At 37.1% G+C, this 27,514-nt stretch overlaps 1 protein-coding gene across 1 annotated transcript; it reads right to left on the bottom strand.

Annotated features, from left to right (window-relative positions):
* Window positions 1-733: 733 nt before the first annotated feature.
* On the bottom strand, window positions 734-26,973 carry LOC141047974 (uncharacterized). The gene is made up of 7 exons (XM_073543348.1): window positions 26,897-26,973; window positions 26,174-26,458; window positions 25,004-25,158; window positions 22,622-22,904; window positions 2,601-2,755; window positions 2,008-2,290; window positions 734-1,073 (listed from the first exon to the last, which is right to left on the bottom strand). The coding sequence occupies exons 1-7, from the start codon at window positions 26,971-26,973 to the stop codon at window positions 899-901; spliced, it is 1,413 nt and encodes a 470-aa protein (XP_073399449.1). The 3' UTR covers window positions 734-898.
* Between the last annotated feature and the right edge of the window lie 541 nt (window positions 26,974-27,514).

Raw genomic sequence — 27,514 nt, 5'->3', positions numbered from 1 at the left:
CTTGTGTTTTTGGACATAGTCACTTCTTTCAGTGTTTTTTCAGCATTTTTCACCCATCGAATTGAATGAAAAAAAGGCACCAAAAATGCTGCGAAAAAGGAAGCAAAACCTGTATTTTTGCCGCAGATTATTTCCTGCTAAGTACTCAGGTTTTGCTCCAGAAAGCAAATGCAACAAAAACTCCCAGTGTGAACTCAGCATTACAATTCATATTCTAATTGCTGATGTGAAAAGTGTGAAAAATTCCTTTGGTTACGAGAGCTGAACTCCCAGCAAAAGGCGCGCCTTTACATATAGGCAAAGAACTGGAGCCTCTTAATCCACATTGTCTTATTACAGTTTACGCAGCCAGCAAAGGATGAATAGCCATGTCCTTATATGACAGTGCAGTTTTCACATTGACCACTAGATGTCAGCAGAGCACAGGGATCTCACTTTACTACTGCTGCACAGATAGGCTTCTGATCACTAGTAGCTCGGCAATGCCACAATGACGACTTATGTGCAGTTTGTGTAGATAAAGTGCCACCAACACATGTTACATACTGTATATGTGGCGACTTTAGTGTGAGCACCTTGTGACGGAACTGCTGTGACACAGTTTAGATACATTATAGTAGAACTACTCGTGACATAGGCAGTGCTGCTGGATTTTCTCCTTCTCTTCGGTTGCTGACTACAAATTACAGACATGGAGGATTTGTGAAAGAAAATGTGTTTATTTTCGCTTTGTCGCACCAACAGTAGAAGCCTCACTGTGTAACAAGTTTGGGGATTAGAAGGAAAAAGTGTTTGCACAACGGGAAACGCCCCAAGTAATAAGATCAGTCATTTCTGTAGACCTCGACACTAATAAAGAAACAAATCGGAAACTTTTGAAGTTCTTGGGACTCGGCAGCTACCAGCAGACTTCATACTTCTCAGTGTCACTGACCGGGTCTCCATAAACCTCGACCTCGCACAGTGTCAGGTACTCGGCGCGTCCGGGGATCACCACGCTGACGTACCGACCCTCCATGCCATTACAGCAGAAGGACAAGGTGTCAGATATCACGTTTACGACCTTACCGCACCTGGAGGAGAAAACCAAGAAAACCTTGTGAAGATCAAGATCAGATTCCACCAGGTCAAGTCTTAATGTAACCCCCCTAAAAAAGACTGTAAGTCTAGGTTCACATTGCGTTTACCCAGCCCGTTCAATCCATAGCGTTGACGGGCTGCGTTAACTGTATAGCATCACGCGATCGCGTTATTCTATACCCACTAGCACAGATGATTCATCTGCGCTAGCGGTGACGGAGCCTCAGACGCTGCAGCCCGCGTCCGAGGCTCCGTCACTGAATGACGGCACATCGCGAATGCGCCCGACAATGGGAGTCAATGGCAGCATTAACGGACTGCGCTACACCACGTAATGCTGCAGTGTAACGCAGTCCATCTAACTGACTGCCATAACGCAATGTGACCCCAGCCTTACAGGCACAAAAACACATACACCAAGAATAGAGATGTGGAAGCACAGATCTTACCGCACCTGGAGGAGAAAACCAAGAAAACTTTGTGATGATCAACTACAAGTTCCACCAGGTCAAGTCTTAATATAACCCCCCCCCCCCTGAAAATGGCAATTACATTAATGAATGTAAAGGACACAAAAAATGCACAAAGAATAGACATAGTGGAAGAACACAGACTCAGGACTGTGGACACATCCTGGAGGTGACCCTTTGTGTAGACATGAGGGTCAGTGGGTTCTCTCATCCACTCCCCCAGCCAAGAGATATCCATTAGAAACGCAAGATGGGAGATTGTAGAGAGACAGCAAGAAAGAACAAGATGGCAGATTCTGGAAAAATGTGAGATGGGAAGTTGTGGGGAAACAAGTGAGGACTTTCTGGAGAAACACAAGAAAGCAGAGGACACCTTGGAAATACACACAATGCGACTTTGTGGTTATTTTATATATGAGAGTGGAAAGTGAATTATTGGCTCCTAAACTGAACTTACACCGGGTTGCTGTTGTTGGGGGAGTTCCCAATTCGGACCTCGGCCCCCAGAAGGCGCTCCGGACAACAGTCCATCCTGTTGGTCAGGACGACATTCCATATGTTGTAGGCCTGTTTCAGGTCCAGCTTCCACCAGGGATTTTTCGGATTATTGGTGTGAGTGCAGGTTCTGTTGTAGAAATTAGTGTTTTTATTGCCATCTATGGCATTTGCGGCGTATCCCAGTATCGCATGCGAATACACAGACACCTGGGAGGCTTCTCCATTTATTGCTATATTGGGGCCTGTGGAAATAAAACCAGAAGAGCTTTCTGTTGTGAGAGGCATAAATGTGAGTCCTGACCTCCCTTGTTGATGTTCATTTTCCTTTTTAGCCTAAAATATGTCAGAAGAGAAGACGAAGTTGCTGAAAAATTAACGTAAAAAGCTGCAGGGGGTTTAACATAAAACATTGTCTTCTTTAAGACCTAAGAGGAAATGGTGCCACCTGGTAACAAGAACGACCAGATTACTATATAACCCGTCTGCACAAAAGTGAACACATAGTGGCAATAAAAACTGCACATAATTACTGTTTTAATGCAAAGTCCAGACCTGTTGGAATGCAGACCGGGTATCCAAAAACCTCGACCTCGCACAGTGTCAGGTACTCCGCACGTCCGGGGATCACTACGCTGACGTACCGACCCTCCATGTCGTTACAGCAGAAGGACAAGGTGGCAGAGGTAACATTCGTAACTTTGCCGCACCTGGAGGAGGAAACCAACAAAGCTTTGTCATGATCCGCTTCGGATTCTTCCACATTTATCATGTTTTGGTGACGCATACGCATAATACTAAAAAAATTGCAAAGTTATACGTAATACATTAAGGAGTAAAGATGACAGTCACAAGAAACGATTGCTTCAAAAAACAAGTAATCGCACATGGTGCATAAGAGTAAAATGTAATGGGAAGAGGAATGCTCTGTCTCCAACATTCCATTTATAATCTCTGATTATTTGTTGTTAATGTTTTCTGCAATTTATATATACTGTATTTGTGCTCAGTGTTTGCCTCCCTCTAGAGACCAGAGTCATAATCACAGGGTTATTTTACCTTCACTTTGAATGCCTGAATCTTGCCCTCCTTTTGCAGTGCATTATGGTAGCCTTTGCAAAGCATTATGGTTAGCTCTCCCTCCAGTTCATCCATTTTCCTTCAGCCTGCATCTAGGAAGTATCTCACCTTTTCCTCTCCCATTGTGATAGCATTGCTGGTACGTAATCATGCATTCTGTAGCGAATTCCTGTCTTATTTAGCCTGGTTTAATCCGTCCTGCGCCCCGGTCAGCCATTAGTGTGCAATGTTCATTCACAGTGTACTAGGCATAATATGTATTCTACTGCCCCTGTACTGATTGTATGTATATCGTATTGTTTTCAGTTTCATCACGCCAATATATCAAGTTCAATAAAAGCACAGACTGATAGTAACATAGTTAGTAAGTCCGAATAAAGACATTAGTCCATCCAGTTCAGCCTATAAAATTCTGTCAGAATAAATCCCCAGATCTCCGTCCTTCTAAAGAACCTAACAATAACTGTAAGATACAATATTGTTACGCTCCAGGAAGACATCCAGGCCTCTCCTGAACCCTTCGACTGAGTTCGCCATCACCACCTCCTCAGGCAGGGAATTCCAGATTCCCACTGCCCTAACAGTAAAGAATCCTCTTCTATGTTGGTGGAGAAACCTTCTCTCCTCCAGACGCAGAGAATGCCTCCTTGTGACCGTCACCTTCCTTGGTATAAACAGATCCTCGGAGAGATATTTGTATTGTCCCCTTATATACTTATACATGGTTATTAGATCGCCCCTCAGTCATCTTTTTTCTAGACTCAATAATCCTAATTTTGCTAACTTCTCTGGGTATTGTAGTTCCCCCATCCCCTTTATTAATTTTGTTGCCTTCCTTTGTACCCACTCTAGTTCCATTATATCCTTCCTGAGCACCGGTGCCCAAAACTGTACACAGTGCTCCATGTGTGGTGTAACCAGGGATTTGTACAGAGGCAGTATAATGCTCTCATGTGTACCCAGACCTCTTTTAATGCACCCCATGATCCTGTTTCCCTTGGCAGCCGCTGCCTGGCACTGGCTGCTCCAGGTAAGTTTATCATTAAATAGGATCCCCAAGTCCTTCTCCATGTCAGATTTACCCAGTGGTTTCCCGTTCAGTGTGTGATGGTGGTATTGATTCCTTCTTCCCATGTGTATAACCTTACATTTATCATTGTTACACCCCATCTGTCACCTTTCGGCCCAAGTTCCCAACTTATCCAGATCCATCTGTAGCAGAATACTATCTTCTCTTGTATTGACGGCTTTACATAGTTTTGTATCATCTGCAAATATCGATATTTTACTGTGTAAACCTTCTACCAGATCATTAATAAATATGTTGAAGAGAAGAGGTCCCAGCACCGACCCCTGCGGTCCCCACTGGTCACAGCGACCCAGTTAGAGAATATACCATTTATAACCCCCCTCTGCTTTCTATCACTCAGACAGTTACCCATTACACACATTTCCCCCAGACCCGGCATTCTCATTCTGTGTACCAACCTCTTGTGTGGCGCGGGGCTTGTGCCGGCTGCCGGTGGTCTGTACGGGCCTCTCGGGGGCCTGTGTCAGCTGCCGGTGGTCTGTGCCGGCCTGCCGGGGGTCTGTGCCGGCCTGCCGGGGGCCTGTGCCGGCTGCCGGTGGTCTGTGCCGGCTGCCGTGGGTCTGTACGGGCCTCTCGGGGGCCTGTGCCGGCTGCCGGTGGTCTGTGCCGGCCAGCTGGGGGCCTGTGCCGGCTGCCGGCGGTCTGTATGGGCCTGCCAGGGGTCTTGTGTCTGTGCAGGCATCGTCCGATGGGACTACAAGTCCCATCGGGCGATGCCTGCTACACTGACAGTGATTGACACATTAGCGAATGATGGGACAGTAGTAGTCCCATCATCCGGCTAATGTGTTGAATGTAAAAAAAAAAATATATATACATACTACAGACATACTACATTCATACAACATACATATATACTACATACATGCTACATAGATACTACATTCATACAATATACATATATACTACATACAACATACATGCTACATACTACATTCATACAACATACATACATACTACATACAACATACATACTACATATATACTACATTCATACTACATACAACATACATGCTACATACTACATTCATACATACATACTACATACATACTACATATATACTACATTCATACATACATACATACTACATACAACATACTACATATATACTACATTCATACAACATACTACATACAACATACATGCTACATACTACATTCATACATACATACATACTACATACATATTACATATATACTACATTCATACATACATACATACTACATACTACATACATGCTACATATATACTACATTCATACAACATACATACTACATACAACATACATGCTACATACATATTACATACATACTACATACTACATACATGCTACATATATACTACATTCATACAACATACATACATACTACATACAACACACATACTACATACTACATTCATACAACATACATACATACTACATACATGCTACATATATACTACATTCATACATACATACTACATACATATTACATATATACTACATTCATACATACATACATACTACATACATGCTACATATATACTACATTCATACATACATACATACTACATACATATTACATATATACTACATTCATACATACATACATACTACATACAACATACTACATATATACTACATTCATACAACATACATATATACTACATACATACTACATACAACATACATGCTACATACTACATTCATACATACATACATACTACATACATATTACATATATACTACATTCATACATACATACATACTACATACTACATACATGCTACATATATACTACATTCATACAACATACATACATACTACATACAACACACATACTACATACTACATTCATACAACATACATACATACTACATACATGCTACATATATACTACATTCATACATACATACATACTACATACATGCTACATATATACTACATTCATACATACATAAATACTACATACATGCTACATATATACTACATTCATACATACATACTACATACTACATACATGCTACATATATACTACATTCATACAACATACATACTACATACAACATACATGCTACATACATATTACATACATACTACATACTACATACATGCTACATATATACTACATTCATACAACATGCATACATACTACATACAACACACATACTACATCCTACATTCATACAACATACATACATACTACATACATGCTACATATATACTACATTCATACAACATACATACTACATACAACATACATACTACATACATATTACATACATACTACATACTACATACATGCTACATATATACTACATTCATACAACATACATACATACTGCATACATGCTACATATATACTACATTCATACAACATACATACTACATACAACATACATACTACATACATATTACATACATACTACATACTACATACATGCTACATATATACTACATTAATACAACATACATACATACTACATACAACACACATACTACATACTACATTCATACAACATACATACATACTACATACATGCTACATATATACTACATTCATACAACATGCATACATACTACATACAACACACATACTACATACTACATTCATACAACATACATACATACTACATACATGCTACATATATACTACATTCATACAACATACATACTACATACAACATACATAATACATACATATTACATACATACTACATACTACATACATGCTACATATATACTACATTCATACAACATACATACATACTACATACAACACACATACTACATACTACATTCATACAACATACATACATACATACTACATACATGCTACATATATACTACATTCATACAACATGCATACATACTACATACAACATACATACTACATATATACTACATTCATACAACATACATACATGCTGCATACTTCATATATACTACATTCATACAACATACATACTACATACATGCTACATATATACTACATTCATACATACATACAACATACATGCTACATATATACTACATTCATACAACATACATACATACTACAGACATACTACATATATACTACATTCATACATACATACTACATACAACATACATGCTACATACCACATTCATACATACATACTACATACATACTACATATATACTACATTCATACATACATACTACATACAACATACATACTACATATATACTACATTCATACTACATACAACATACATGCTACATACTACATTCATACATACATACTACATACATACTACATATATACTACATTCATACATACATACTACATACAACATACATACTACATATATACTACATTCATACAACATACATACATACTACATACAACATACATACTACATATATACTACATTCATACAACATACATACTACATACAACATACATGCTACATACTAAATTCATACATACATACTACATACATGCTACATATATACTACATTCATACAACATGCATACATGCTGCATACTTCATATATACTACATTCATGCAACATACATACTACATACATGCTACATATATACTACATTCATACATACATACAACATACATGCTACATATATACTACATTCATACAACATACATACATACAACATACATACTACATATATACTACATTCATACAACATACATACATGCTGCATACTTCATATATACTACATTCATGCAACATACATACTACATACATGCTACATATATACTACATTCATACATACATACAACATACATGCTACATATATACTACATTCATACAACATACATACATACTACAGACATACTACATATATACTACATTCATACAACATACATACATACTACATACAACATACATGCTACATACTACATTCATACATACATACTACATACATACTACATACAACATACATACTACATATATACTACATTCATACAACATGCATACATACTACATACAACATACATGCTACATACTACATTCATACAACATACATACTACATACAACATACATACTACATATATACTACATTCATACAACATACATACTACATTCATACATACATACATACTACATATATACTACATTCATACATACATACCTACATACAACATACATACTACATATATACTACATTCATACAACATACTACATACTACATTCATACAACATACATACATACTACATGCTACATACTACATACATACATACTACATATATACTACATTCATACATACATACATACTACATACTACATACATGCTACATATATACTACATTCATACAACATACATACTACATACAACATACATGCTACATATATACTACATTCATACAACATGCATACATACTACATACAACATACATGCTACATACTACATTCATACATACTACATACATACTACATATATACTACATTCATACATACTACATACATGCTACATATATACTACATTCATACAACATACATACTACATACAACATACATGCTACATATATACTACATTCATACAACATACATACATGCTACATACTACATTCATACAACATACAACATACATGCTACATATATACTACATTCATACAACATACATACATGCTACATACAACATACATTCTACATACTACATTCATACATACTACATACATACTACATATATACTACATTCATACATACATACTACATACAACATACATACTACATATATACTACATTCATACAACATACATACATACTACATACAACATACATGCTACATACATACTACATTCATACAACATACATACTACATGCTACATACATACTACATATATACTACATTCATACAACATGCATACTACATATATACTACATTCATACAACATACATACATGCTGCATACTTCATATATACTACATTCATACAACATACATACTACAAACATGCTACATATATACTACATTCATACATACATACAACATACATGCTACATATATACTACATTCATACAACATACATACTACAGACATACTACATATATACTACATTCATACATACATACTACATACAACATACATGCTACATACCACATTCATACATACATACTACATACATACTACATATATACTACATTCATACATACATATATACTACATACAACATACATACTACATATATACTACATTCATACAACATACATACATACTACATACAACATACATACTACATATATACTACATTCATACAACATACATACATAATACATACAACATACATGCTACATACTAAATTCATACATACATACTACATACATGCTACATATATACTACATTCATACAACATACATACTACATACAACATACATGCTACATACTACATTCATACAACATACATGCATACTACATACATGCTACATATATACTACATTCATACAACATGCATACATACTACATACAACATACATACTACATATATACTACATTCATACAACATACATACATGCTGCATACTTCATATATACTACATTCATGCAACATACATACTACATACATGCTACATATATGCTACATTCATACATACATACAACATACATGCTACATATATACTACATTCATACAACATACATACATACTACAGACATACTACATATATACTACATTCATACAACATACATACATACTACATACAACATACATGCTACATACTACATTCATACATACATACTACTTACATACTACATATATACTACATTCATACTACATACAACATACATACTACATATATACTACATTCATACAACATACATACATACTACATACAACATACATGCTACATACTACATTCATACAACATACATACATACTACATACAACATACATACTACATATATACTACATTCATACAACATACATACATACTACATATATACTACATTCATACTACATACTACATTCATACAACATACATACATACTACATATATACTACATTCATACAACATACATTCATACTACATACAACATACATGCTACATACTACATTCATACATACATACTACATACATACTACATATATACTACATTCATACATACATATATACTACATACAACATACATACTACATATATACTACATTCATACAACATACATACATACTACATACAACATACATACTACATATATACTACATTCATACAACATACATACATAATACATACAACATACATGCTACATACTAAATTCATACATACATACTACATACATGCTACATATATACTACATTCATACAACATACATACTACATACAACATACATGCTACATACTACATTCATACAACATACATGCATACTACATACATGCTACATATATACTACATTCATACAACATGCATACATACTACATACAACATACATACTACATATATACTACATTCATACAACATACATACATGCTGCATACTTCATATATACTACATTCATGCAACATACATACTACATACATGCTACATATATGCTACATTCATACATACATACAACATACATGCTACATATATACTACATTCATACAACATACATACATACTACAGACATACTACATATATACTACATTCATACAACATACATACATACTACATACAACATACATGCTACATACTACATTCATACATACATACTACTTACATACTACATATATACTACATTCATACAACATACATACATACTACATACAACATACATGCTACATACTACATTCATACAACATACATACATACTACATACAACATACATACTACATATATACTACATTCATACAACATACATACATACTACATATATACTACATTCATACTACATACTACATTCATACAACATACATACATATTACATACAACATACATGCTACATACTACATACATACATACTACATACAACATACATACTACATATATACTACATTCATACAACATACATATATACTACATTCATACATACAACATATATACTACATTCATACAACATACTACATACTACATTCATACAACATACATACATACTACATACAACATACATGCTACATACTACATACATACATACTACATATATACTACATTCATACATACATACATACTACATATATACTACATTCATACATACATATTACATACATACATACATACTACATACATGCTACATATATACTACATTCATACAACATACATACTACATACAACATACATGCTACATATATACTACATTCATACAACATGCATACATACTACATACAACATACATGCTACATACTACATTCATACATACATACTACATACATGCTACATATATACTACATTCATACAACATACATACTACATACAACATACATGCTACATATATACTACATTCATACAACATACATACATGCTACATACTACATTCATACAACATACACCATACATGCTACATATATACTACATTCATACAACATACATACTACATACAACATACATGCTACATATATACTACATTCATATAACATGCATACATACTACATACAACATACATGCTACATACTACATTCATACATACATACTACATACATGCTACATATATACTACATTCATACAACATACATACTACATACAACATACATGCTACATATATACTACATTCATACAACATACATACATGCTACATACTACATTCATACAACATACACCATACATGCTACATATATACTACATTCATACAACATACATACATGCTACATACAACATACATGCTACATACTACATTCATACATACTACATACATACTACATATATACTACATTCATACATACATACATACATACTACATATATACTACATTCATACAACATACTACATACTACATTCATACAACATACATACATACTACATTCATACATACAACATACATACTACATATATACTACATTCATACAACATACATACATACTACATACAACATACATGCTACATACTACATACATACATACTACATATATACTACATTCATACATACATACTACATACTACATACATGCTACATAGATACTACATTCATACAACATACATACTACATACATGCTACATACACCATACATGCTACATACAACATTCATAAATACTACATACATACTACATATATACTACATTCATACATACATACTACATACAACATACATACTACATATATACTACATTCTGTGGTGTAGTTACCACTGTGTCGGCTAGGGGGCGCTGTGTGGGTGTCCCAGGACGGGTGTACAGGCACATTCAGTGTGGTAACAGGAGCAGGGTCCTAAATGACCATTATGGGTCTCAAGGTGGGTGGCCTTGGGATGCAGGCTCCAGGGTGTATTGATCAGCAGAGGTACTGCTGATCTTTCTGTTACACTGTGTCAGGGAAACCTGTGTGTCAATACAACCTTTAGTGATGTCATAGCCATGTGATCACCTGTGGGTGTGGTTACAGGGCTATGTAATTGAGGTGTTTGGCACATGTGAGAGAGTGGAGGGAGTCTGTCTGAGTGTGGACAGACTTCCATGTGTCCAGGTGGGACACTACAGAGAGTGTATATGGGGAGGACTACAGCTCCCAGCATGTGCTGAGACTCTCAGTCCGAGTCTGAAGCCACGGACATTTCTGTTCCTTTGCCTGAAGTGAAGCTTACATTTCAGTGTTATGCTGTCTATGGTTTATGGAGTAATAAACCTGGTGAAATTTTAAAGGAACGTGCCTCATGTTTGTCTCCCGCTGCACCTAAGCGAGTCAAATCCCTACAATTCATACAACACACATACATACTACATACAGTGGGGAAAAAAAGTATTTAGTCAGTCAGCAATAGTGCAAGTTCCACCACTTAAAAAGATGAGAGGCGTCTGTAATTTACATCATAGGTAGACCACAACTATGGGAGACAAACTGAGAAAAAAAAATCCAGAAAATCACATTGTCTGTTTTTTTTTCATTTTATTTGCATATTATGGTGGAAAATAAGTATTTGGTCAGAAACAAGCAATCAAGATTTCTGGCTCTCACAGACCTGTAACTTCTTCTTTAAGAGTCTCCTCTTTCCTCCACTCATTACCTGTAGTAATGGCACCTGTTTAAACTTGTTATCAGTATAAAAAGACACCTGTGCACACCCTCAAACAGTCTGACTCCAAACTCCACTATGGTGAAGACCAAAGAGCTGTCAAAGGACACCAGAAACAAAATTGTAGCCCTGCACCAGGCTGGGAAGACTGAATCTGCAATAGCTAACCAGCTTGGAGTGAAGAAATCAACTGTGGGAGCAATAATTAGAAAATGGAAGACATACAAGACCACTGATAATCTCCCTCGATCTGGTGCTCCACGCAAAATCCCACCCCGTGGGGTCAGAATGATCACAAGAACGGTGAGCAAAAATCCCAGAACCACGCGGGGGGACCTAGTGAATGAACTGCAGAGAGCTGGGACCAATGTAACAAGGCCTACCATAAGCAACACACTACGCCACCAAGGACTCAGATCCTGCACTGCCAGACGTGTCCCACTGCTTAAGCCTGTACATGTCCGGGCCCGTCTGAAGTTTGCTAGAGAGCATTTGGATGATCCAGAGGAGTTTTGGGAGAATGTCCTATGGTCTGATGAAACCAAACTGGAACTGTTTGGTAGAAACACAACTTGTCGTGTTTGGAGGAAAAAGAATACTGAGTTGCATCCATCAAACACCATACCTACTGTAAAGCATGGTGGTGGAAACATCATGCTTTGGGGCTGTTTCTCTGCCAAGGGGCCAGGACGACTGATCGGGGTATATGAAAGAATGAATGGGGCCATGTATCGTGAGATTTTGAGTGCAAACCTCCTTCCATCAGCAAGGGCATTGAAGATGAAACGTGGCTGGGTCTTTTAACATGACAATAATCCAAAGCACACCGCCAGGGCAACGAAGGAGTGGCTTCGTAAGAAGCATTTCAAGGTCCTGGAGTGGCCTAGCCAGTCTCCAGATCTCAACCCTATAGAAAACCTTTGGAGGGAGTTGAAAGTCCGTGTTGCCAAGCGAAAAGCCAAAAACATCACTGCTCTAGAGGAGATCTGCATGGAGGAATGGGCCAACATACCAACAACAGTGTGTGGCAACCTTGTGAAGACTTACAGAAAACGTTTGACCTCTGTCATTGCCAACAAAGGATATATCACAAAGTATTGAGATGAAATTTTGTTTCTGACCAAATACTTATTTTCCACCATAATATGCAAATAAAATGAAAAAAAAACAGACAATGTGATTTTCTGGATTTTTTTTCTCAGTTTGTCTCCCATAGTTGAGGTCTACCTATGATGTAAATTACAGACGCCTCTCATCTTTTTAAGTGGTGGAACTTGCACTATTGCTGACTGACTAAATACTTTTTTCCCCACTGTACATGCTACATATATACTACATTCATACAACATACATACATGCTACATATATACTACATTCATACAACATACATACATGCTGCATACTTCATATATACTACATTCATACAACATACATACTACATACATGCTACATATATACTACATTCATACATACATACATACAACATACATACTACATATATACTACATACAACATACATGCTACATACTACATTCATACAACATACATACATACTACATACATACTACATATATACTACATACATACATACTACATACAACATACATGCTACATACTACATTCATACAACATACATACTACATACATACTACATTCATACAACATACATACATACTACATACATACATGCTACATATATACTACATTCATACATACATACAACATACATACTACATATATACTACATTCATACAACATACATACATACTACATACAACATACATGCTACATATATACTACATTCATACAACATACATACATGCTGCATACTTCATATATACTACATTCATACAACATACATGCTACATATATACTACATTCATACAACATACATACATACAACATACATGCTACATATATACTACATTCTTACAACATACATACATATATACTACATACTACATGTATACTACATTCATACAGCATACATATATACTGCATACAATACATTCATACAATACATACATATAGACGTACAGTACATATAACAGAGTACATACTCACCATCACTTGTCACATTGTTCCCCGCAGCCAGTGTCATCTATGAGAAAATATGAAAATAACAAACAAGCCATATACTCCCTGATCCACAGAAATCCGTGAGTGTCCCACGACGATCTCCCGTGGGGAACAGCAGCATCAGCTGATGCAACCGCTCTCTAGGGGCTTCAATAATCCAATGTCGGAAGGTAGGTATCCTTCCGCACTGTATTTTTCCGCCACTGTAAAAAAAATAGTCCCTAGTCTTACTTTATGGCAAAAGCTGTGTGAGAAAGTTTCCAGGCAGCTTTTGCCATAAAGTGAGACTAGGGACTATTTTTTTTAAAGTGGCGGAGGAATACAGTGCGGAAGGATACCTACCTCCCGTCATTGGATTACTGAAGCCCCTAGACAGCGGTCGCATCAGCTGATGCTGCTGTTCTCCACGGGAAATCGGCGTGGGACACTCACTCGTGGATATCTGCGGATCAGGGAGTATTTGGTGGTTTGTTTTTTTCTAATTTCTTTCATATATGACACTGACTTCGGGGAACAATGTGACAAGTAATGGTGAGTATGTACTCTGTGATATGTACTGTATGTCTATATATATTGTATGAATGTATTGTATGCAGTATTTATGTAGTATGTATGCAGTATATATGTACAGTGGGGAAAAAAAGTATTTAGTCAGTCAGCAATAGTGCAAGTTCCACCACTTAAAAAGATGAGAGGGGTCTGTAATTTACATCATAGGTAGACCTCAACTATGGGAGACAAACTGAGAAAAAAAAATCCAGAAAATCACATTGTCTGTTTTTTTTTCATTTTATTTGCATATTATTGTGGAAAATAAGTATTTGGTCAGAAACAAGCAATCAAGATTTCTGGCTCTCACAGACCTGTAACTTCTTCTTTAAGAGTCTCCTCTTTCCTCCACTCATTACCTGTAGTAATGGCACCTGTTTAAACTTGTTATCAGTATAAAAAGACACCTGTGCACACCCTCAAACAGTCTGACTCCAAACTCCACTATGGTGAAGACCAAAGAGCTGTCAAAGGACTCCAGAAACAAAATTGTAGCCCTGCACCAGGCTGGGAAGACTGAATCTGCAATAGCCAACCAGCTTGGAGTGAAGAAATCAACTGTGGGAGCAATAATTAGAAAATGGAAGACATACAAGACCACTGATAATCTCCCTCGATCTGGTGCTCCACGCAAAATCCCACCCCGTGGGGTCAGAATGATCACAAGAACGGTGAGCAAAAATCCCAGAACCACGCGGGGGGACCTAGTGAATGAACTGCAGAGAGCTGGGACCAATGTAACAAGGCCTACCATAAGTAACACACTACGCCACCATGGACTCAGATCCTGCAGTGCCAGACTTGTCCCACTGCTTAAGCCTGTACATGTCCGGGCCCGTCTGAAGTTTGCTAGAGAGCATTTGGATGATCCAGAGGAGTTTTGGGAGAATGTCCTATGGTCTGATGAAACCAAACTGGAACTGTTTGGTAGAAACACAACTTGTCGTGTTTGGAGGAAAAAGAATACTGAGTTGCATCCATCAAACACCATACCTACTGTAAAGCATGGTGGTGGAAACATCATGCTTTGGGGCTGTTTCTCTGCAAAGGGGCCAGGACGACTGATCCGGGTACATGAAAGAATGAATGGGGCCATGTATCGTGAGATTTTGAGTGCAAACCTCCTTCCATCAGCAAGGGCATTGAAGATGAAACGTGGCTGGGTCTTTCAACATGACAATGATCCAAAGCACACCGCCAGGGCAACGAAGGAGTGGCTTCGTAAGAAGCATTTCAAGGTCCTGGAGTGGCCTAGCCAGTCTCCAGATCTCAACCCTATAGAAAACCTTTGGAGGGAGTTGAAAGTCCGTGTTGCCAAGCGAAAAGCCAAAAACATCACTGCTCTAGAGGAGATCTGCATGGAGGAATGGGCCAACATACCAACAACAGTGTGTGGCAACCTTGTGAAGACTTACAGAAAACGTTTGACCTCTGTCATTGCCAACAAAGGATATATCACAAAGTATTGAGATGAAATTTTGTTTGTGACCAAATACTTATTTTCCACCATAATATGCAAATAAAATGAAAAAAAAAACAGACAATGTGATTTTCTGGATTTTTTTTTCTCAGTTTGTCTCCCATAGTTGAGGTCTACCTATGATGTAAATTACAGACGCCTCTCATCTTTTTAAGTGGTGGAACTTGCACTATTGCTGACTGACTAAATACTTTTTTTCCCCACTGTATGTTGTATGAATGTAGTATATATGTTGTATGCATGTAGTATGAATGTAGTATATATGTAGTATGTATGTATGTTGTATGAATGTTGTATATATGTTGCATGAATGTAGTATATATGAAGTATGTATGTAGTATGTATGTAGTATGTATGCTGTATAAATGTTGTATATATGTAGCATGTATGTAGTATGTATGTTGTATGAATGTAGTATATATGTAGCATGTATGTGGTATGTATGTAGTATGAATGTTGTATATATGTAGTATGTATGTTGTATGAATGTAGTATATATGTAGCATGTATGTTGTATGAATGTTGTATATATGCTGTATGAATGTTGTATATATGTAGCATGTATGTAGTATGTATGTTGTATGAATGTAGTATGTATGTAGTATATATGTATGTTGTATATATGTATGTTGTATGAATGTTGTATGTATGTAGTATATATGTATGTTGTATATATATGTATGTTGTATGAATGTTGTATGTTGTATGAATGTAGTATGTATGTAGTATTTATGAATGTAGTGTATATGTAGTATATATGTATGTTGTATGAATATTGTATGTTGTATGAATGTAGTATGTATGTAGTATGTATGTTGTATGTAGCATGTATGTATGGTGTATGAATGTAGTATATATGTAGTATGTATGAATGTAGTATGTATGTAGTATGTATGTAGTATATATGTATGGTGTATGAATGTAGTATATATGTAGTATGTATGAATGTAGTATGAATGTAGTATGTATGTAGTATATATGTATGTTGTATGAATGTAGTATATATGTAGTATGTATGTATGTAGTATGTATGTAGTATGTATGTAGTATGTATGAATGTAGTATATATGTAGTATATATGTATGTTGTATGAATATTGTATGTTGTATGAATGTAGTATGTATGTAGTATGTATGTATGGTGTATGAATGTAGTATATATGTAGTATGTATGAATGTAGTATGAATGTAGTATGTATGTAGTATGTATGTATGTAGTATGTATGTAGTATGTATGTAGTATATATGTATGGTGTATGAATGTAGTATATATGTAGTATGTATGTATGTAGTATGTATGTAGTATGTATGTAGTATATATGTATGTTGTATGAATGTAGTATATATGTAGTATGTATGTAGTATGTATGTAGTATGTATGTAGTATGTATGTAGTATGTATGAGTGTAGTATATATGTAGTATATATGTATGTTGTATGAATGTAGTATATATGTAGTATGTATGTATGTAGTATGTATGTAGTATGTATGAATGTAGTATATATGTAGTATATATGTATGTTGTATGAATATTGTATGTTGTATGAATGTAGTATGTATGTAGTATGTATGTATGGTGTATGAATGTAGTATATATGTAGTATGTATGAATGTAGTATGTATGTAGTATGTATGTATGTAGTATGTATGTAGTATGTATGTAGTATATATGTATGGTGTATGAATGTAGTATATATGTAGTATGTATGAATGTAGTATGAATGTAGTATGTATGTAGTATATATGTATGTTGTATGAATGTAGTATATATGTAGTATGTATGTATGTAGTATGTATGTAGTATGTATGTAGTATGTATGTAGTATGTATGAGTGTAGTATATATGTAGTATATATGTATGTTGTATGAATATTGTATGTTGTATGAATGTAGTATGTATGTAGTATGTATGTATGTTGTATGTATGTAGTATGTATGAATGTAGTATGAATGTAGTATGTATGTAGTATATATGTATGTTGTATGAATGTAGTATATATGTAGTATGTATGTATGTATGTAGTATGTATGTAGTATGTATGTAGCATGTATGTATGGTGTATGAATGTATATATGTAGTATGTATGTATGTAGTATGTATGTAGCATGTATGTAGTATGTATGTAGTATATATGTATGGTGTATGAATGTAGTATATATGTAGTATGTATGAATGTAGTATGAATGTAGTATGTATGTAGTATATATGTATGTTGTATGAATGTAGTATATATGTAGTATGTATGTATGTAGTATGTATGTAGTATGTATGAATGTAGTATATATGTAGTATATATGTATGTTGTATGAATATTGTATGTTGTATGAATGTAGTATGTATGTAGTATGTATGTATGGTGTATGAATGTAGTATATATGTAGTATGTATGAATGTAGTATGTATGTATGTAGTATGTATGTAGTATGTATGTAGTATGTATGTAGTATGTATGTAGTATGTATGAATGTAGTATATATGTAGTATGTATGTATGTAGTATGTATGTAGTATGTATGTAGTATGTATGAATGTAGTATATATGTAGTATATATGTATGTTGTATGAATATTGTATGTTGTATGAATGTAGTATGTATGTAGCATGTATGTACGGTGTATGAATGTAGTATATATGTAGTATGTATGAATGTAGTATGAATGTAGTATGTATGTAGTATATATGTATGTTGTATGAATGTAGTATATATGTAGTATGTATGTATGTAGTATGTATGTAGTATGTATGAATGTAGTATGAATGTAGTATGTATGTAGTATATATGTATGTTGTATGAATGTAGTATATATGTAGTATGTATGAATGTAGTATGAATGTAGTATGTATGTAGTATATATGTATGTTGTATGAATGTAGTATATATGTAGTATGTATGTATGTAGTATGTATGTAGTATGTATGAATGTAGTATATATGTAGTATATATGTATGTTGTATGAATATTGTATGTTGTATGAATGTAGTATGTATGTAGTATGTATGTATGGTGTATGAATGTAGTATATATGTAGTATGTATGAATGTAGTATGAATGTAGTATGTATGTAGTATGTATGTATGTAGTATGTATGTAGTATGTATGTAGTATGTATGTAGTATGTATGAATGTAGTATATATGTAGTATGTATGAATGTAGTATGAATGTAGTATGTATGTAGTATGTATGTATGTAGTATGTATGTAGTATGTATGAATGTAGTATGTATGTAGTATATATGTATGTTGTATGAATGTAGTATATATGTAGTATGTATGTATGTAGTATGTATGAATGTAGTATATATGTAGTATATATGTATGTTGTATGAATATTGTATGTTGTATGAATGTAGTATGTATGTAGTATGTATGTATGGTGTATGAATGTAGTATATATGTAGTATGTATGAATGTAGTATGAATGTAGTATGTATGTAGTATGTATGTATGTAGTATGTATGTAGTATGTATGTAGTATGTATGTAGCATGTATGTAGTATGTATGAATGTAGTATATATGTAGTATATATGTATGTTGTATGAATATTGTATGTTGTATGAATGTAGTATGTATGTAGCATGTATGTATGGTGTATGAATGTAGTATATATGTAGTATGTATGAATGTAGTATGAATGTAGTATGTATGTAGTATATATGTATGGTGTATGAATGTAGTATATATGTAGTATGTATGAATGTAGTATGAATGTAGTATATATGTAGTATGTATGTATGTAGTATGTATGTAGCATGTAGTATGTATGTTGTATGAATGTAGTATATATGTAGCATGTATGTAGTATGTAGTATATATGTATGTTGTATGAATGTAGTATGTATGTTATGTATGTAGTATATATGAAGTATGTATATATATATATATATATTTTTTTTTACATTCAACACATTAGCCGGATGATGGGACTACTACTGTCCCATCATTGGCTAATGTGTCAAACACTGTCAGTGCAGCAGGCATCGCCCGATGGGACTTGTAGTCCCATCGGACGATGCCTGCACACACACACAAGACCACCGGCAGGCCCGCACAGACCACCGGCAGCCGGCACAGACCACCGACAGCCCGCACAGGCTCCCGAGAGGCCCGTACAGACCACCGGCAGGCCCGCACAGACCACGCATCATGATGACATCATTTCCGCAGCCAATCACAGCCATGCCAACATGCCTACATGCCTAACAGGATGTGCCCACACTTCTGAGGATTCTCATTGGCTGAATCAAATTGAGCGGGCTCATTGCATTATGGGAACTTCCGATTCCGGTATCCGATATAGAAAAAATATCGGTACTCTGTAGCGGAATTCCGATACAGCGAATATCGGCCGATACCCGATATTTGCAGTATCGGAATGCTCAACACTACTCGTGGGTGTATGCCATCCGGACCCGGAGATTTATCTATTGTAATCTTATGTAGCCGGTTTCGCCCCTCTTCTTGGGTTAGATTGGTGACCCTTAATATCGGGTTTTCTTTGTCTCTCGGCATTTCATTTTCTACCGTGAATACTGTGGAGACTCAACCTACAGTCTCCTTATTGGACCCCGGTATAGCGGTTTAGCTGTCTGTATAAGCTGCAAATAAAGTCTGCCTTATGCAGTGAGGACAGAACAAGGAACCTGGTGCTCTGAAACAACTGGCACAGCAAAACAGTGCAGCTTCATCAGGGGTAAACACAGCTTTGAGGATTATACCATTATATACTGCATGATAATAAACCAGCAGAGCAAAAGAATAACAGGTTACTTGTGGTTGACGCATGTGCAAAGGAAATACTTAAAGGGATGGATGTCAATATCAGCCCTAGAAGAATTGCCTCTCTAAATTTCACTCTTGTAAAATGGCCCACGCTTATGCGCAGCATTGATGACATACACAAGCATGAGCATTGAATATAAAGGAACACTGACCTACTGTATAGAGCTCATGCACAAGGAAACAATAGTGAAATGCTAAACGTACAGGACGCCGATCACAGCCCGTGTGCGGCTTGGCACATACTGCATGTATTCTATAGAAATAAGACAGGCCATTCTTTTGAAATGGAAGACAGGACATAGTGAAAAAATAAAGGCCAGGCCAATTCTCGAGACACTCACATTGCAGAAGCACAAACCTAAACATACTGGTTGTTTCATTGTGTAGAGTGAATTACTGGCGCCTAACACAAACTTACACCGGGTTGACGTTGTTGGGGGAGTTCCCGATTCGGACCTCGGCCCCCATCAGCCTCTCTTTACAACAGTCCATCCTGTTTGTTAGGACGACATTTGAGATCTTGTAGATCTGCTTCAGGTCCAGCTTCCACCAGGCACTTCTGGTCTGATTGGTGTGAGTGCAGGAGCCTTTTTGGTAATCGGTGTCTTTGCCGCCATCTATGGCATTTTTGGCGTATCCCATTATCGGATTTTGTAAGTCAGACTCCTGCGAGGCTTCTCCATTTATTGCTATATTTGAACCTGCGGAAATAAGTCCAGAGTAGGCTTAATCATATGGAGCTGACATGGGAGTTATGATGCCCATTGTTTTTAATCTACACCCAAAAGAAGTCACAAGGAGAAGACATATGGCCTGAAAAGTGGATGTATGAACAGGGAGAGGTGTTTTTTAATAAAAAGTAAGGATCCACTTTCAGATCCAGTAACTCATGATGCCATCTGTTGTGTCCTTTATTCCACCAAAAAGAAAAAGCTTACCATCTATCATCTATCTATCTCCACCATTATAGGAGACCAACTTTCCGCCCTACTCTCGAGATCACATCTCACCACCTGTGCCCTTGACCCGATCCCATCCCACTTTAACTCCAACCTCACCACAGTCTTCATCCCAACTCTAACCCATCTCTTCAACCTGTCACTAACAACTGGTGCTTTCCCCTCATGCTTCAAACATGCCTGACACCCATCCTCAAAAAGCCCTCTCTTGACCCATCCTTTGTATCTAGCTATCGCCCTATATCACTTCTCCCCTTTGCCTCAAAACTACTGGAACAACGTGTCCATTTCAAACTGTCCTCCCACCTCTTTTCCTGCTCCTTCTTTGACCCCTTACAATCTGGCTTCTGGCTGCATGACTCTACTGAAACTGCTCTAAGGTCACCAATGACCTGCTGACTGCCAAAGCCAAGTGACACTGACACTACTCTGTCCTCCTCCTCCTGGACCTGTCCTCTGCCTTTGACCCAGTGGACCATTCCTTATTACTACAGACCCTCTCATCTCTTGGTATCACTGACACGGCCCTATCTTGGATCACATCATACCTAACAGACTGGACATTCAGCGTCTCCCCCTCACACACCACCTCCTCACCTCACCCCCTATCTGTTGGAGTCCCGCAAGGTTCAGTCCTAGGGCCCCTGCTCTTCTCCATTTACACCTTCGATCTGGGACAGCTCATAGAATCTCACAGCTTTCAGTATCATCTCTATGCTGATGACACAGATCTACATCTCTGGACCAGATATCACCTGCCTACTAACCAAAATCCCTCAATGTCTGTCCGTTATTTCATCCTTCTCCGCTAGATTTCTGAAACTTTACACGGACAAAACATAATTTATCATCTTTCCCCCATCTCACTCGACTCTCCCAACAAACCTATCCATTAAAGTAAATGGCTGCCCACTCTCCCCAGGCCCACAAGCTTGCTGCCTCAGTGTAATTCTTGTCTCTGTTGTCTCCTTCAAACCACATTTCCAAGCCCTTTCCACTTCCTGCCGACTTCAACTCAAAAACATCTCTCGGATCCATACATTCCTCAACCTAGAATCTGCAAAAACCCTAGTCCATGCCCTCATCATCTCCTGTCTTCACTACTGCTACCTCCTGCTCTGTGGCCTTCCCTCTAACACTCTTGTGCCCCTCCAATCTATCTTAAACTCTGCTGCTCGACTAATCCACCTGTCCCTCCGCTATTCCCCGGCCTCTCCCCTCTGTCAATCCTGCACTGGCTCCCCATTACCCAAAAACTCCAGTTCAAAACCCTAACCATGACATACAAAGCCATCCACAACCTGTCTCCTCCATACATCTATGACCTCGTCTCCCGGTACTTACCTGCACGCAACCTCCGATCCTCACAAGATCTCCTTCTCTGCTCCCCTCTTATCTCTTCTTACCACAATCGAATACAAGACTGGAACTCTCTACCCCAACATATCAGACTCCCGCCTACCATGGAAACCTTCAAAAAGAATCTGAAGACCTACCTCTTCCGACAAGCCTAGAACCTGCAGTAACCACCGATCCACCAAACCGCTGCACGACCAGCTCTACCCTCGCCTACTGAATCCTCACCCATCCCTTGTAGATTGGGAGCCCTCGCAGGCAGGGTCCTCTCTCCTCCTGTGCCAGTCATCACTTGTATTAAGATTGTTGTACTTGTTTTTTATTATGTATACCCCTCCTCACATGGAATAAATGGCGCTATAATAATAAATAATAATAATAATCATGCCAACATAACAGTGCCGTTCGGAGAACACATAGAGCCAAAGCAACAGCAGTGTAGTGTCCAAAGATAAAGACATATAATTTTATTACAATGTTCAGACCTGTTGGGGTGCAGTCTAAGTCAGTATAAACCTCGACCTCGCACAGCGAAAGGTACTCGGAGCGTCCGGGGATCACCACACTGACATATCGACCTATCATCCCGTTACAGCAAAAGGACAAGGTGGCAGATGTAACATTTCTGACCGTACCGCATCTGGAGGAGAAAACCAGCAAAACCTTGTGATGATCAGTTGCACGTTCCACCACAGTTCTCATGCTTAGGAAAACGAGTAAAAAGTCAATTGACCATAAAAAAAATGTACATTATGCAAACATATGTGAAATATGGAAAGTACACTGTGGAAAGACATTTGACAGAGGGTTTTGAACAATGTCTGGAGACGTTCTAGACAAACACAAGATGGGACATTATGGAGAATCACAAGATGGGACATTATGGAGAATCTCAAGATGGGACATTATGGAGAATCACAAGATGGGATATTGTGGATAATCACAAGATGGGACATTATGGAGAATCACAAGATGGGACATTATGGAGAATCACAAGATGGGACATTATGGAGAATCACAAGATGGGATATTGTGGAGAATCACAAGATGGGACATTATGGAGAATCACAAGATGGGACATTATGGAGAATCACAAGATGGGACATTGTGGAGAATCACAAGATGGGACATTGTGGAGAATCACAAGATGGGACATTGTGGAGAATCACAAGATGGGATATTGTGGAGAATCACAAGATGGGACATTATGGAGAATCACAAGATGGGACAATATGGAGAATCACAAGATGGGATATTGTGGAGAATCACAAGATGGGACATTATGGAGAATCACAAGATGGGACATTATGGAGAATCACAGGATGGGACAATACGGAGAATCACAGGATGGGACAATATGGAGAATCACAAGATGGGATATTGTGGAGAATCACAAGATGGGACATTTTGGATGAACCCAAGAAGGGATATTGTGGAGGAATACAAGATGGGAGATTGTGAAAGAACCCAAGATGAAACATTGTACAAATACACGAGATAGGACATTGTGGAGAAAGATAACATAGGACATTATAAAAGAACACAAGATAGGATATTGTGGAGAAGCACAAGGTGGGGCATTATGGGGGAACAAAAGATAGGACATTGTTTCTTGATTGTGGAAAATGAGTTATTGACATCTAAAACAAACTTACAAAGGGTTGTTGTTGTCGGAGGAGTTCCCGATTCGGACTTCAGCCCCCAAAAGCCTCTCTGTACCATAGTCCATCCTGTTTGTTAGAACGACATATAATATCTTGTAGGCCTGTTTCAGGTCCAGCTTCCACCACGGATCGTTCACTTTATTGGTGTAAGTGCAGGAGCCCATGAAGTAATTGGTGTCTTTGCCACCATCTATGGCATTTTTGGCATATCCCATTATCTCATGTTGGAAGTCAGACACCTGAGAGGCTTCTCCCTTTTTTGCTATATTGAAGACTGAGGAAATAAGAACAGAAGAGGTTTCAATCATATGGAGCTGATATGTGAGTCCTGCTGTCCCTTCTGGTGCTCCTGTCCTTCCAAACTCAAAAGAAGTCACAAAGAGAAATAATGTGGACAGAGAAATGTAAGAGGTGGAGGTGTTTCATCCAAGATGAAAAGGTGTCTACTGCTGTGTCCTTCACTCTCCCCAAACTAAAAGAACACACTATATTGTGTCTACATAACCGCGTCCTCATGGGAACATCTAGAGCACAATTCACGCTACTAGAATGCCAATAGTAACGGTATAGAATTAGTATTGTCCTTCAGTGTTTGCCCTTGGTGGATGCAGAGTGGTGGTGACCCTGGCCCAGCATCATGGTGTGTCTACATCCAACCCTTCAGACCAGATAAATGACCAACCTGTAGTCTGGGGTGTGGACAGGATCTCATCTCCAGGTGCAGAGTCACATCCCAGACCCAGAGTAAGAGCCACAGATCCCAGCAGAATCAGAGACCGCAGAAGATTCATCCTGGGGGAAGAAGAGGAACAGACATGGAAAAAGTCATCTCACATCCGGAGAAGAGACATTTTGTAAATCTTTTCTTTTGCTGATCTTGATTTATATTGTGTACTCCAGTCACAACCAGAGCAGCATTTTCTTGGCTAGAAATTGTTGCAAAAAATAAGTTACTAATGTAATGACAGGTGCACCTCTACTAGTTGTTATAGCCCCTCTTATCTCTGCTGTTCTCTATTATCTCTGCTGTCCCCTCTTATCTCTGCTGTTCTCTATTATCTCTGCTGTCCCCTCTTATCTCTGTTGTTCCCTATTATCTGTGTTGTCCCCTTTTATCTCTCTTTTCTCTGTTTTCCCCTATTATATCTGCTGTCCCCTATTATCTCTGATGTCCCCTCTTATCTCTGCTTTCCCCTATTATCTGTGCTGTCCCCTCTTATCTCTGCTGCCCTCTATTATATCTGCTGTCTCCTATTATCTCTGCTGTCCCCTCTTATCTCTGCTGTTCTCTATTATCTCTGCTGTCCCCTCTTATCTCTGCTGTTCTCTATT

Source organism: Dendrobates tinctorius, unplaced genomic scaffold, assembly GCF_039654945.1.
Source record: "Dendrobates tinctorius isolate UK_male_01 unplaced genomic scaffold, ASM3965494v1 ptg000130l, whole genome shotgun sequence".
Classification (NCBI taxonomy): domain Eukaryota; kingdom Metazoa; phylum Chordata; class Amphibia; order Anura; family Dendrobatidae; genus Dendrobates; species Dendrobates tinctorius.
Note: the sequence above shows the minus strand (reverse complement) of the source record. Positions and strands in the feature narration are given on the sequence as shown.